Source organism: Elgaria multicarinata, chromosome 18 (assembly GCF_023053635.1).
Source record: "Elgaria multicarinata webbii isolate HBS135686 ecotype San Diego chromosome 18, rElgMul1.1.pri, whole genome shotgun sequence".
NCBI classification, from domain to species: domain Eukaryota; kingdom Metazoa; phylum Chordata; class Lepidosauria; order Squamata; family Anguidae; genus Elgaria; species Elgaria multicarinata.
In genome coordinates this window covers 7599243-7613061 of record NC_086188.1, presented here as the reverse complement: position 1 = coordinate 7613061, position 13819 = coordinate 7599243, and the positions used below count along the sequence as shown (strand labels likewise).

The 13819-nt window shown below is 44.1% G+C and overlaps 1 protein-coding gene across 2 annotated transcripts in view; it reads right to left on the bottom strand.

The window, feature by feature from the left end:
- Positions 1-616: 616 nt before the first annotated feature.
- ADGRD1 (adhesion G protein-coupled receptor D1) overlaps positions 617-13819 on the bottom strand; it is a 192207-nt gene continuing 179004 nt past the window's right edge. For both annotated transcript variants that reach the window (XM_063144072.1, XM_063144073.1), the window contains 4 exons: positions 6361-6487; positions 4848-4889; positions 2796-2888; positions 617-2388 (listed from right to left, as the gene is read on the bottom strand). In XM_063144072.1, coding sequence (XP_063000142.1) covers positions 2293-2388; positions 2796-2888; positions 4848-4889; positions 6361-6487 — 358 coding nt within the window. In that variant the 3' untranslated portion in view covers positions 617-2292. The remainder of the gene's footprint in view (positions 2389-2795; positions 2889-4847; positions 4890-6360; positions 6488-13819) is intronic.

Below are 13819 nucleotides of genomic sequence, written 5' to 3'. Positions count from 1 at the left end.
AAGAAGAAGAAGAAGAAGAAGAAGAAGAAGAAGAAGAAGAAGAAATACTCAAAGTAGAGTTCTTAATACAGTGTTTTTTAACTCCAAAACACCACCCAGCATTTATTAAATTTATTCTTTGGTAGAGGTATTGTCCTAATTTGCACCAAGCAGGATATTGCACTATGGAAGTGGTACAAAAGGGGGATATAAAAAGCAGGAGCCACACTACTGCTTTATAGTGGTACTGAAGTGCACTGACAACTGTTGGGGCCCATTGACACATACCATGTACTGCTTTCGTAGTGCTATATCCTGCATGGTGTAGATTAGGCCATTATTGAAAATGTACAGACAAAGCATGGAACGTAAGCTACTTGCAGCGAAACCCTGCTCAGAAGTAAACATGATTGAGTTCACTAGGGCTTATTTCCAGGAAACTGTAGATAGGACTGTAGCCTTAATTTTGCCATGCAGTCATAAATAAATAGGGGATAACGCTCATGATTTCCCATTGTTGAGAGAACAGCAATAGTTTCCTTTCTGTTCCCACCCTCCTCCACCCTTGGGCTCTAACTTTTCAGATTGATTTATGGCACATAATTGTGTCTGCAACAATATTAACACTAACTTTGGTTAGTTTGAAAGAGAATTTGCAAACACAGAGACATCACAAGCCCCACATTGTTGGCTTTTTCTAATGGGACTTTTCATCCTATTGTGAATAGCAGGCATGGGGGAAACATCCCAGTTAGAATTATGCCAGGGCGAACCCCCTCTCACTGCATGCCAGCACTGGCTATTGTATAACAAAGAAGTCAAGTCTACTTTGGCCCATTTTCTACAGTGATTGTCAGTGGCTCTCTGGACACACAGGGAGGTTTTTCCCCCATCCCTATCTGGATTGAACTTGGAACATTCTGGATCCACAGCTCATGCCCTAATGGTGAATATCAGTGCTTTCCTTCTGTACTGGACACAGAATGCAGCATCCCAACCCTCCTATTTACACCCATTGTGGGAAAAGCAAGCGTCTAGCCCATAAGGCCAAAAAGATAGGTTTCAACAGTGCTTGGGAAATGTCTGGATTTTTATCAAAAATGAAATCCTACTTCAAAGCCCATAAAGTGATCGTGGAGGAGGGAACCATTTGTTGAATTAGAACAGGTGTTGTTTTCGCCTTCGAAAGATATCGCATCATTGCACAGCTGGAAAGACTAAAGGTTTGTTTATCAGGAAAAGATATATATATTTGTTTAAATGACATCTGTGGATAATAACGCAGAATTCCAGCTGCAGTCTGGAGGACGACTTCACAGTATTTTTCCCCCTTGCTGTTGACTCGTATGGAGGTGTTTTTATTTTATTTTATTTTTTAATCATTTTTTTGGCATGCGCCTTTGGCATTCAGTGTCAAACCCTGCCCGGTAAAGCAGATAGAGTACTCCCGGAGCCAAGGGCATTATAGTTTCCAAAAGCTTACACGTCGCTCATGGATTCTCATTGGAAAAATGGCAGGCCTCTGGCTCCCAGTGAAAGGTATTTCGGCTGACGTGAATAATCCCTCCGACGAAGCAACACTGCAGGTGGCCGCTGCATCATAACAGTCGTTGGAACTGCTATGGCAAAATCCAAACAGATGTAGAAGACACACGACACAACGCAACAGCTGCCATCGCCACTGCTCCCAAGGCCACAGCATGATGGGAAAACATCGCTTGATCCCGATTTGAGCTGTCCCTCTAGCTTTGGCTTTCATACCATGTTCCAATGAAGTGTCTGTTGGCCGGGGGGGGGGGGTGTTTTTCTGGCTAAGTTTCCCCTGGATAATTGGATTGCTCAAGTTATTTAATGTAAATGGAGGATGTGCAGCTAGACGAGAATGGCCCAATTTTAATAATGCCGTAAGTAATCTTTGCTTTGCAAGGCAGAAAGCACGTCATGATCATCTTTCCCGAGGTGTCTCTAACCTTCCCCAGCCCCGTTATCGAGGCAGCGCAATCCATTTCTCCACATTTAGTGTCTCTGCCGCTGTTTACAAGGCCATTCCATGTACGCCGTTGTGAGCGGTTCTGTAGCTGTTCCTAATGGCTGAGCGGTGGGGAACAACGTTAGAAAACATGGCAAGGATTGACTCGATCCAGCGCAACATGGCAAAGAAGGTAAAATTCGAATTTAGCAGGTGGTGATAAAAGGAGCGGTTCCTACTGGCACACATTCTGAGGAAATACTGGGCAGGCAGGCGCCATGTCAAAAGGTCCTGAGGATATAGCTAGTTTGGCTATCCAGGAAGAGGATTAGCAAAGCTGGATGTCAGACTGCTGAGAGGTCAATCCTGTTTGCTGAATTTGTGCTCTTGTCCCAGGTATTGAGTTTAGTAGGGGCAGTTCCTGGCCTGTTGCCAGTTATCTGGGGAGAGAGAGAGAAAGAGAGAGGTTCTCGTGATTTTGGCATTACTTGATCCCTAAAGGATTAGGGATGGTCCAAGCACTTTTCTCCTTAAACATGCATTTCTGTGTGTATTATTATTATTATTATTATTATTATTATTATTATTATTATTATTAGATACATTTTTGTAAGCAATCCCCCATAATTCGATGCCATTTTGGACATGATTTCCCCTTTTTTCCATGCATGTTTTGGACTGGAGAACGTTCCAAAATTTGGAGGTTTGCAAATTGCAAAGGAGTTTTGGTTTGCATAATGATTTGAAAGCACAAAACCAGGTAGGTTCACCTTAAGATGCAAACTGAACTCATTTCTCCCCCGATCCCTAATGGCGATTAAAACTGAAGAACTGTAGGAACGCTCACAATATCTGAGTTGAAAGGCTTCACATTGATGTTGCGGATTGAACTGCTGGTGAGTGACCACACCTTCGTTTTGTGCTTAAAGGCGGCTCGAACCTTGGTGGGAGGAGAGAGAGAAAAGATGAAAAGTGTTAGAGAGTTTCAGGCTGTTGTTGAAACAATGTGGGTATAAATTCCTGATTGTGTGCTATGCATGGCTACTAGCCGTGATGGTTGTGTGCTATCTCCAGTTTGCAGGGTAGTAAGCCTGTGTGCACCAGTTGCTGGGGAACATGGGCGGGAGGGTGCTGTTGCACCATTTCCTGCTTGTTGGTCCCTGGCCAATGGCTGGTTGGCCACTGTGTGAACAGAGTGCTGGACTAGATGGACCCTTGGTCTGATCCAGCAGGGCTCTTCTTATGTTCTTATAGATAGAATAAGGACAAAGGATTAATGAGCCCCGTAAGTCACTTCCCCGGCACTGCCTTAGAGGAAGACATGTTATGAACAGGAAGCAATATACAGTTTTATTTCCTCTTCTCTACTGCCCCCATACTTCTCCACTGCTATAGCTCTTATGGTTAATATCCTGTTTCAATTTCTGTCTTCTTTCTTTGGCAAACTGCAACAATCTAAGGGGGGGGAAATGAAATGGCACATACTCTCTGCACAGCCAGGCTCTTGAGGCAATCAAAAGTGTTCCTTTTTTCTTTCTTTTCTTTTTACAGCAGACTTTCGCATCCAGCCCTGATGGTTATTGCTTGTAAAAGCAAGGCAGAAATGGATTCTCAATGCTGCAATAGAACTTGTTTGTTTCGGACTGGAATTTCTAAGACCCCGTCGTTAATTCAGTCAGTTCCCCTATGCATGTAAAATGCACCTTACTAATTGAGTTTAGGAGTCAAACAGACCCCAATTAACTCATAGTCTAAATCACACAATTAGATGCATTTATCAATAGCTCCAATGTAGAAGGAGTATTGTTTATACTTCATTATAATATAATAACCTTTCAATATTACTTCCTATAGGGTCTGAGAGATTCCCAGTGCTTTGCCTTCAAGCCAAAACATCTTAGGGTGCATGGATGAATGAAATACTATTGTCTCCCCCAACCTGGTGCCTGCCAGATGTTTTGGCCTTCAACTCACATCAGCCTGAGCCAGTATGGCCAATGGGAGTCTCATGGATCTGGAGGACACCAATTTGGGGGAGGTTGGTGTCCCACCACTGAGTAACACTGCCCCTTGTGCCTAGAAAGTCCTGTTCAGGACAGGGAGCAAGAAAGCAGAGCCATCTCCTTCTGTCTTACTTCAAGCTGAAGGGCAATCCAGTCAGGAATTTCATAAGAACATCAGAAGAGCCCTGCTGGATCAGACCGAGCGTCCACCTAGTCCAGCATTCTGTTCACACCGTGGCCAACCAGCTGTCGACCAGGGACCAACAAAGCAGGACATGTACAACAACATCCTCCTACCCATGTTTCCCAGCAACTGGTGCACATGCTTGCATGGTGTGGGAAGATGCAAGTTTCATATCCCAGATGGAAAGAAGTGGAGACTAAAACAAAAAGTGAATGCAGGAGAAATTGGAATTGACAGGTTCATCCACCTCTCCGTCCCTCCCCCTGCTTCCTCAGCCAACATCTGGTATTTAATGTTCTTCACCAACCCTTTGAGTCCATTGTGTCCAGCTGATCTGACAAGTAAAACCATCTAACCCAACCCAGCTGGTCAAAGCTGTGCTCTTACAATGTGGACTCTCATGAGATCTGAGACGCGGCGGTTGGTTTTACACCCAGAGCTCTTGACGGCAGCCTGGCCTTCCAGCTTCCCAAAGCCGCCATAAATTGCAGTGACAGCAGCTAAAAAAAATACTGTTTATAAAGCATATACGTTGCTGAGCAAAATAAAAGGCCCGCTCCACAAAACAGCATCATTAAATGGCACCGTTCTCCTAGCATTGCAGCTGATTTACAACCAAATTTTAAGTCATCATATTATTCCACTAAATAAATAAATACAGATATATAGGCTCTTGGCTTTTTCTTTTTTACTGCAGAACATAGAAACATACCTCTGAGTTCAGGAGGCAGTGAAATAGGAAGATGAAGAACCCCTAAAATGGTAAAGTAAAATAACAAAAAGAAAACAAAAAAGGAAATGGAAGTTTATTATTATTTTATCGTTAACACGTTGCAGAGCAATCTGGGTGGATTACATGATTGAATGTTATAAAGGGTTATTTGAGTGACTGCTCTGAAGTAGGCAGGTTGGCAATGAAATAGAAATGAGTGCAACATTGTCCATTTCTACACCCGCCTTTTTTCCAGGGATTGTCCCGGAATCATCCCTGTGCATGCAAATGACACACAGGGGGTCCCGGGAGCAGGCAGGGACGACCCCTCCATTTTCCTGGGATAATCCTTAGGTGTAGAAAGGGCCATTGTGCCTAGTTAAAGAGCAAGGAGGGGGGGAAACATGACCTTCCAATTAACTACATTCAAGAGGCAGCTGGACAACCACATGTCAGGGATGCTTTAGGGTGGATTCCTGCATTGAGCGGGGGGTTGGACTTGATGGCCTTATAGGCCCCTTCCAACTCTACTATTATATGATTCTACTTCATCAAGGACAGGGAAAACAAGGGTTTCAGGAGGCATTTAAATATGTTATGTTTTCTGCCTCCTGAACTGCACAAGGGAGGGTTTTCCAGAGGGTGGGTGCCACTACAGAGAAGGCCCTGCCACCAAAGTTCTTCATGGCGGCATTCCGTTCATTTCAGAATGGCCTCCTCTGAGGATCATAGTTGTCATCTGGGTGCATATAAGGGAAAGCAGTCTGCTAGTTCTGCTGGTCCCAAGTTGTTTAGGGCTTTGTAGGATAACACCATAACCGTGTATGTGGCTCGGTAGCTATCAGGCAGCGAGTGTAATTTGTCACAGCTACACCGACACTACCCCGGGATCGTGTGGAGAGAAAAAAAAAACATTGGTAAAGGATCTTCCTTAACTTCACTGGTGCACGAGACCAATTCTGCTTCAGCAGTGGCTGCTCTACCTTCCTCCAGACTTTCATAGTGAGGAACATGAGGGCCATGTTCTCTTCTAGACTTCCATTGTCCATGCCCATATGCAGATGAGAACTTCTTGACCACTAACGGCATCCATGTGCAACAGAGAAGGGACCTATAAATCTCCCCATTGCTTCCTTTGGAGACAGGGTCCATATCTCAGTGTGACAGAGCACCTGTTTTGCATGCAGAAGGTCCCAGTTCAATCCCCGGCTTCTCCAGGTAAGGCAAGGAAAGAATCCTTCCTGAAATCTTGGGAGCCACTGCTGGTCAGTGTCAACAATACTGGGCTAGATGGACCAAAGGTCTGACTCAGTATAAGGCAGCTTCCTAGGTTCCTGTGATAGACGCCAACCCACCCATATTGCTATGTCACTAGTGTGGCTCTTTAACCCAAGGGAGGAATGAGAAGGCTACGTTCTTTCTGAGCTGCCATTTGACCCATGAAAGGCATGGAATATCCCATACTGCATTTATCTTGGCCCCTCAGTGGCTTATATGTGCTATAGGAACCTACTTGCAAGGAGTTGAATATTGCAAACATGTACTGGAACACCAAAGCTTGAACATTCACTGCCAGGATACCAAAGATCCATGAACTTCCCAAGATAGGAAGCAATACAGCAACTGCTTTGGCTGTCAACCTGTAAGATAAAAAGAAAAGATGGGGATTTTAATATTTTATTTATTTGTATTTACTTATTACATTTCTATTCCTCCATAGCCAAAGCTCTCCGGATGATTCACAACAATTTAAGCCATAAAATACAATGATGAATAATCTGTGCTTTGGGGATTTATTTATTTCTATAACAATATGATGCCAGTGAGGATAGTCTTGTTTCAAGTAGAAAAGGACCACAGACAGACCTTGGTGTGCCATGGGAGGTGGATGAGTGATTGCTAAACAGTAAAAAAAACACCACACCATACATTTAAGAAGATAAGAAGAGTCACGCTGGATCAAACCAAGAGTCCATCAAGTCCAGTGTTATATTCAGACAATGGCCAACCAGCTGTTGACTGGAAACCTACAAGCAGGACACAAGTTCAACAGCACCCTCCTGCCCATGCTCCCCAGCAACTGGCATACTTAGGCATACTACCTCTGATACTGGAGGCTACTTGTATATGTTTGAAGTTATTTGCTTAAATAATTTTGATAGAGTACACCATTGAGCCAAAGTGAAACTTTTTGAAGTTAAATTAATGTCAGTGGGAAAGAGTTAAAAATATGAACTTCTACCATGACTTTGACCATGGCAGATGATTTGCCAAGCCTAGCCCAGTGCAGGAGTGGGCCACCTGGTGTCCCTCTGAATGTTTTGGACTACAATTCCCACAATCCCTCAACAAACATCTTGAGGGCAGCAGGTTCCCCATCCTTGGTCCACCCTTTCTTGAAACTGTTCAAGCTCTCACATGTTTAACTTGAGGTGTCAGGGACTGAGAAGGGGTCTTCTCCATGTGAAGACGTGCTCTACCAACTGAGTTATGTTGCTTCTCCAAGCATGTTTGTGTCAATCAGCCTTCCACAACCTGATGTCCTCCAGACGTTTTGGATGACAAGTCTCAGCCTTCCTGAATGTTGCCCATGCTAGCTAGTCCTGATGGGAGTTGAAGTCCAAAACATCTGGAGAAAACCAGGCTGATGTAAAAATTAAATATTATGGCCAAATACATGTTGATCATCTTGGTATCTTTGTATTCACTGGCCAGAACACTAAAATCTGGGTCAGGTTTGCTTGTCCGTGAAGGCCAAAGTAGATGTTAAACTAAAATGCATGGCTGTTTCTTAAAAGACTAGCTACATGACTAGCTCCATGGTGGACAGAAGATAGCACTCCAGATGTTTTGGACTGCAATTCCCAGAAGACTGCCAGCATAGCCAATGGTCAGAAATGCTGGGAGATGAAGTCCAAAACATCTAGAGGTCTACTTTCTGCCCACCCCTGATCTCCTTCCTCCTCCATGGGATTTCTAGACTAGGTCTTGAAGTCACAATGCACTATGTTCCCACCCACCTCTCCTACCACTCTGCATCACTGGTGAAACACTGCAACATCAAGACATGGGTAAGTTCTTATTGCACATTACAGTTGGGGAATGCTAGACACACAGCTGCCACTTTTCCACAGTAGGCGTGTGTTTAGCATAAAACCCATTTTGGCCTTGAAGAATTGGGTCGAATACTGCCTGCATATTTTCTCTCATACCTTCTTAAGTAAAAGAGCTAGAAACTTACTCTTTGCATTTAAAATGAATGTTGAAAATTCAAGGAAGGAAGGAGGTCTTGAATATCGCTGGGGGCAGGGGTCATCCTCCCCTCCCTGCCTAATGGCTACAGCCCTGTGGCACAACTAAGAGGCTCTCTATACCACTGTAGGTCACCCTGTGCTCTGCAGACTAAATGCAAAAAGGCAACTCATGTCTGAAGGATTAGCCACGTTGGCTTTTGAACAACAACATGACAATCCAAGGAGGGCATATTTATGGCCAGAGCACCCAGGAGGACGTTAATCAATACCACTTTCATAATGGAGTCATTTTATGGGGGGACATTAGCTGGCCCTAAATCACAGAGCCCTATTTCCTCCCGTGCAGCACAATTACTCATCAGCTATCTGAAGCACTGTACTTAACTGGCAGACAAATTATTGTGAAATTGGATCTCATCATTCTACCGCAAGCATTCTCGATGCTCTCTAACCAGCAGCCTGGCTGGTTTGATATGTGTCTGTTTTCCACTGCAGAACTAGCTAGTTTGTATGGTAGGTGTAATAGGTGAAAGAGAGAAGGGCAGAGTAAAAGGATGTCTAACAAAAAGTGGTGAAATTTCTCAGTGGGTGTCTCCTAGGGATGGATGACAATTGTCCAGTTAAGTCTTTTGATAAGAACTTACCAAGATTTGCAAATTTTTCCATAAATAGGAAGGGAATTTATATTTCATTTAGGGTATTTTTTGAACTGCCCAAGTGCCATTCTGCCAGGCCCGGCATAGCCTGGGCATGGAGAGGCCTTTGTGGGCATGGGAGAGGATGAGACGTGCCCGCTATCGCCACTGGCTGGGCATCTCAGGGCCACGAGACTGGGAGGGGACTAAGAAGTCTTGAGAGAAAGACTCAACCCTCTCAGCTTGCTCTTTGCTGCACGGGTCCCTCCCTCCCTCCCTCGCTGTAGATGGTGTGGGCTTGCTGGTTGCCATTTAGGGCCGAGTAGGAATTTTTTACTCATGTACTGATTTGTGCATAAGATTTTTTGCCTACTCCACATTGTAAGACAGCTTGGGAGTAATAAATAGGTTAATTTGATTCAATTTAGTCACATTTTATTTGGCGCTAGGTACGGGCATCCAGAGGGATTGCAAGTTGGTGAACATTCACAGGCGCTGTTCAAGGTGACTGGTAAGATCTGAGGCTCCCAGCTTTGAGCCCCGTAGCCTGCCTGGGAGATAAGGCTTACCTTTGGGGCCAACCCTACTCACCCACTCTGAGCCGGGCAGCTTGAGTTAGGGCATGACAAAAGAAGGTCTCCATACCCCATAAGGGGCAGGCCCGTGGGAAGGCGAATGGTCCAGCACCTGCCCATGGGCTATGAATGGCTTGCCCAACATGAAGGGCCTGCAAGCAGGCCATACTGGATGCCCAATAGGATTTCCACCCCTTTGCAGATCGTTAAATAAATGTGGCCCTATTTAAACCCAGCTATTGTTGTCTGTCTCATTATTTCTCGACCTACGCACCACAATAACCAACATTCCCTGGTTGGAAATAACTTGAGATTTTAAAAATGATTGATCATGGTAGAAACTTAAACTCACAGAGGGCTTTGCTCTTCTATGTATGGTTTTGAATTCCCAGGTATTCAACCAGATTTGTGGTGTTGAGATAGAGTTACCACCTCTCTCCTTTTTTTTTTTAAACAGGCTCCTCATCCTTAATATCTACATAGCAGAGAGGTACAAAATGGTCCTCTCCGGGCTGTGAATAGTTGCATGCACCTATTGAATTTGGCTATTGGTTAATGCAGATAGTTAAGGATTTCATTGAGGTCCATTGAGGTCTTGAGCAGTGGCCTTTGGTAGCAGTGACTGGCCCAAGGTGAGCTTCAAGGCCAAATGGGGACTAGAATCCAGATCTCCTGAGTCCCAGTCCAACACTCACACACCATACTGGCCCTCAAAAGAGCCCCTTTCTCTCCCCACCCCCAACTCTTTGGCTGACTGTCAGCTAGGAGCATCTATTGGCAGGCACATCACAATAAACATGATCTCTACCTACATAGATACCATCCATCTGCTGTTCCTCAAGAGATACCACTAATCTGTTGGTTTTCCATAGGTACCATAAACATGATGACTACTTCATAAGAACACAAGAAGACCCATGCTGGACCACACTGGCTCTCTTTAGGCATATTGTATGGGAAAGTGACATACAAATTAAAGTGGCAGTGGTGGTGGTGATGCATTCCACATCCAGAAGTTTGAATGCTAAGCTTGCCTGTGTGGAATGATATGGATTAGGAGAATGGGGGAAATGTTCTTTTTAATTAAATAGCTCTAAGGTAGCTTGGTCCTTACAGCATCCTGCTTTGCAAATGAACCATTGTGTGCTTGTTTCAAAGCAGCTGCTGGAACACTACACAGGGTTCCTCCTTTCAGTTGAATAGCTAAATCTGGGTCACAGAAGGAAGGATATTTTGTGTGAATCAGAAATTCTGTCCCCCTTGATTGAAATATTACTCTGCAAATAATTTAGACACTTCCTCCTGGAGGAGGAGGAGGAGGAGGAGGAGGAGGAGGAGGAGGAGGAGGAGGAGGAGGAGAAGGAGAAGAAGAAGAAGAAGAAGAAGAAGAAGAAGAAGAAGAAGAAGAAGAAGAAGAAGAAGAAGAAGAAGAAGAAGATGAAGGCCCTTTCTAAACCTTAGGGGTATCCCAGGAAAATGGTGGGATTGTCCCTGCCTGCTCCTGGGATCCCCTGTGTGACATTTGGAAAGATCCAGGGATGATCCTGGGGAAAAAGACAGGTGTAGAAATGGCTAAAGAGAAGCTAAACAGAACAACTTTCAGCCACTTTAAAAAGGATCACACAGCAAACTTTTATTTGAGGCTGGCAAAGCCCTCTGAAATTCTGTCTGGCCATAAGGATTTTTGTTGTTGCTTTTAGCTGTTGTTTTTTTCATGAAAGATTATTTTTATTAAATGTTCCTGTGAGTAATACAAATTCAATCAAACAACAAGGAAACATGTTTATAAGGATGTTGTTAAGGAGCATTTCCAAGTGGAATTCAAAACTATTTGCTTTTCTACCTTCCCCTTATTGAATGTTCCCTCTCCAACCCCCAGCCCTGCCAAGATCAGATAGGGAGTGAGAGCGCCTGCCCGACCCTAACATCCATTAGGAAGAAATTTCACCGCTTATGGCAAGCCAACTCTCTCGCAGGCAGGGACGCGGCCCATAACTTACAAATCAATTTTATCTGCTAGCTGCGTGTAACTAATCCCTCTGAAGGTCGCTGACCTCTACCGCTTCAGCCAACCCAATTGCTGAGTTAGAGACGCCGCTCAGACCTATATAGGAAGGTTATATAAAGAGTGGGGGAAATGAAATCTTCTTTCCCAGGGTGCCTTGTTAAAATCAATGCCATGACCAATATGTGTTTTTAGCTGAATTCCCCCCTATTTGGGATGAGATACACAAATATTAACTGAGCTCAGCTACAGCCCTCGTGTCTTTCACAAAGATCACCAAGGTGATCCACTAAAGGCCTCTCTGTGGCCACCATGACACATCTCTAAAGGATCAAAAAGCATAGAATGGGAGGGGACTTGAAAGCTATCTCGTCCTCCCTGCTTAATGTAGGAAATTCAGAACTGGGGCACCTCCTACAAATGGCTGTCCAGCTTCAGCATGAAGATCTCCAATAAGAAAAAGCCCACCCTATCCTAGGTAACAGGTTCCATGGTCAAACTGCTCTCTTCATTAAAAGTTTATTCCTAACAGTTTTATTCCTAACAGTTTTTGATCTTCTTTCTGGAAGAAGATCAAGATCCCGACTAATGAAGATTAATTCCAGAAGGTCTGGGACACGATTTATACGATAAAATTGACCTATTTAAGAAGATATAAAGAAGAAGGCTCTGTCGACAAGTTTATTTAGAACTGGCCCTGAGGAGCAGCATGGCCAAGTGTCCTCTTTTACCAAGGACAGTCCTTCATTTGAAGAGTTGCCAGAAGATTGTCCTCTGTTTTGATTAGGGAGACCATATGGAAAGGAGGACAGGGCTCCTGTATTTTTAACAGTTGCATAGAAAAGGGAATTTCAGCAGGTGTCATTTGTATACATGGAGAACCTGGTGAAATTCCCTCTTCATCACAATGGTTAAAGCTGCAAGTGCCCTGCCCTCTTTTAAATCTGGTCACTCTAATACAGCTCCTGCAGCTTTAACTGCTGTGATAAAAAGGGAATTTCACCAGGTGCTTCATATATACAAATGACACTTGCTGAAATTCCCTTTTCAATACAACTGTTAAAGATAGAGGAGCCCTGTCCTCCTTTTCATATGGTCACCCTAGTTTTGAAGGTGATCTGTATTTGAACAGCTGCTCAGTCCAAGTCCAGTTTAATAATGAAGAAACATCAGAAGCATGAGCTGGGACTAGAAGTTGTCCCTCAACAGCACCTGGACAACAGACCGAACAGGTAGGCACACAGGTTACCAGGTTACCACAGGTTACAGCCTTCCACACTATGGTGAGACATACTGTCTTCTTATTAAAAATAAAAATAATCATTTCAAAATGTGCATCTATACATCTACATAAGCATGTGCAACTTCAATGCAAATCGGGGCCTTGTTTTTTTCAGTGATGCAATGTCCTCCTTTCGGGGGCAATTCACATGAGCACTGTACAGAAGAGGGTGGCTTTCTACTTTATCTTTTGTTAGTTAGAAACTTGTGCCTTCTCTCTCTCTCTCTCTCTCTCTCTCTCTCGTGAAAAATCTAAGCTGATGGAGGCTGATGTCAGACGAGCTGTATTGCAGTGCATGTCAGGGAAGTAACAATTCAACAGTCCTTGCGAAATGGCACAACTCGCTACAAAAGGCGATATGTTAAAAGATGTTGCCAGAAGTGCCAGGCTAGCATCCTTGGCCCCGTTTATAATCCAAGAACTCTGCGCGTCAGCTTTATGGAGAATCAGAAGACTAATATCAAAGTTATGTCATTGCATAAAGTCGGCGCTTATTCAAACACGCACCTTGCGTGGTTCCGTGGGCAGCGCCATCAATCATCAATGGAGCCTGAGAGCACATTTGGCAACACAGAACTCAGTATGCATATTTCTCCCCCTACACACACCATTTCCCCCAAAATAAAAAACACACAATATATATATATAGGGTAATTAACCAGAGTGAAACGTCTGCATTTTCAGGAATCAACGCTCTTCAGACTTTGGGGGGTGATTTTTCAAACCCCCAACACATTTTCCATATTTTAGATTTTTATGCCTTTATTTCTGTCTCTCGTAAAATCCAGACATCCAGCGCTGAAATTGATGTTGGTCTGTGCTCTACCTGCAGCTCTGTGCTTTGCAACCGGCAAACAAGAGCATCACTTTTACTTGAACAAAGGACAGCGTGCCATCCAGCCAGAGTTCGGCACTTGATTCAATTCATTTCGATGCTCGATGGAACTTTGCTCCCATTAATAACAATGAAATGGAACATTTCCATAAGTTTGGCTCCGTTTCTGAGCTATGGTGCCTCTCGTTGTGCCACAAGACAAGTCCAAAGTATGAGATAATGCCTTCTAGTGGATGCTATGGTTCAGAAATCTATCAACCCTTTGCTTTCGAGAAGGCATAGGCAAACTGGTCGACCCCAATTGCCCATTCTGGCTGGGGATGGTGAGAGCTGTAGTCCAAAGCACCTGGAGGGCACCAGGGCACCTACCCCTGTTTTGGAGTAAT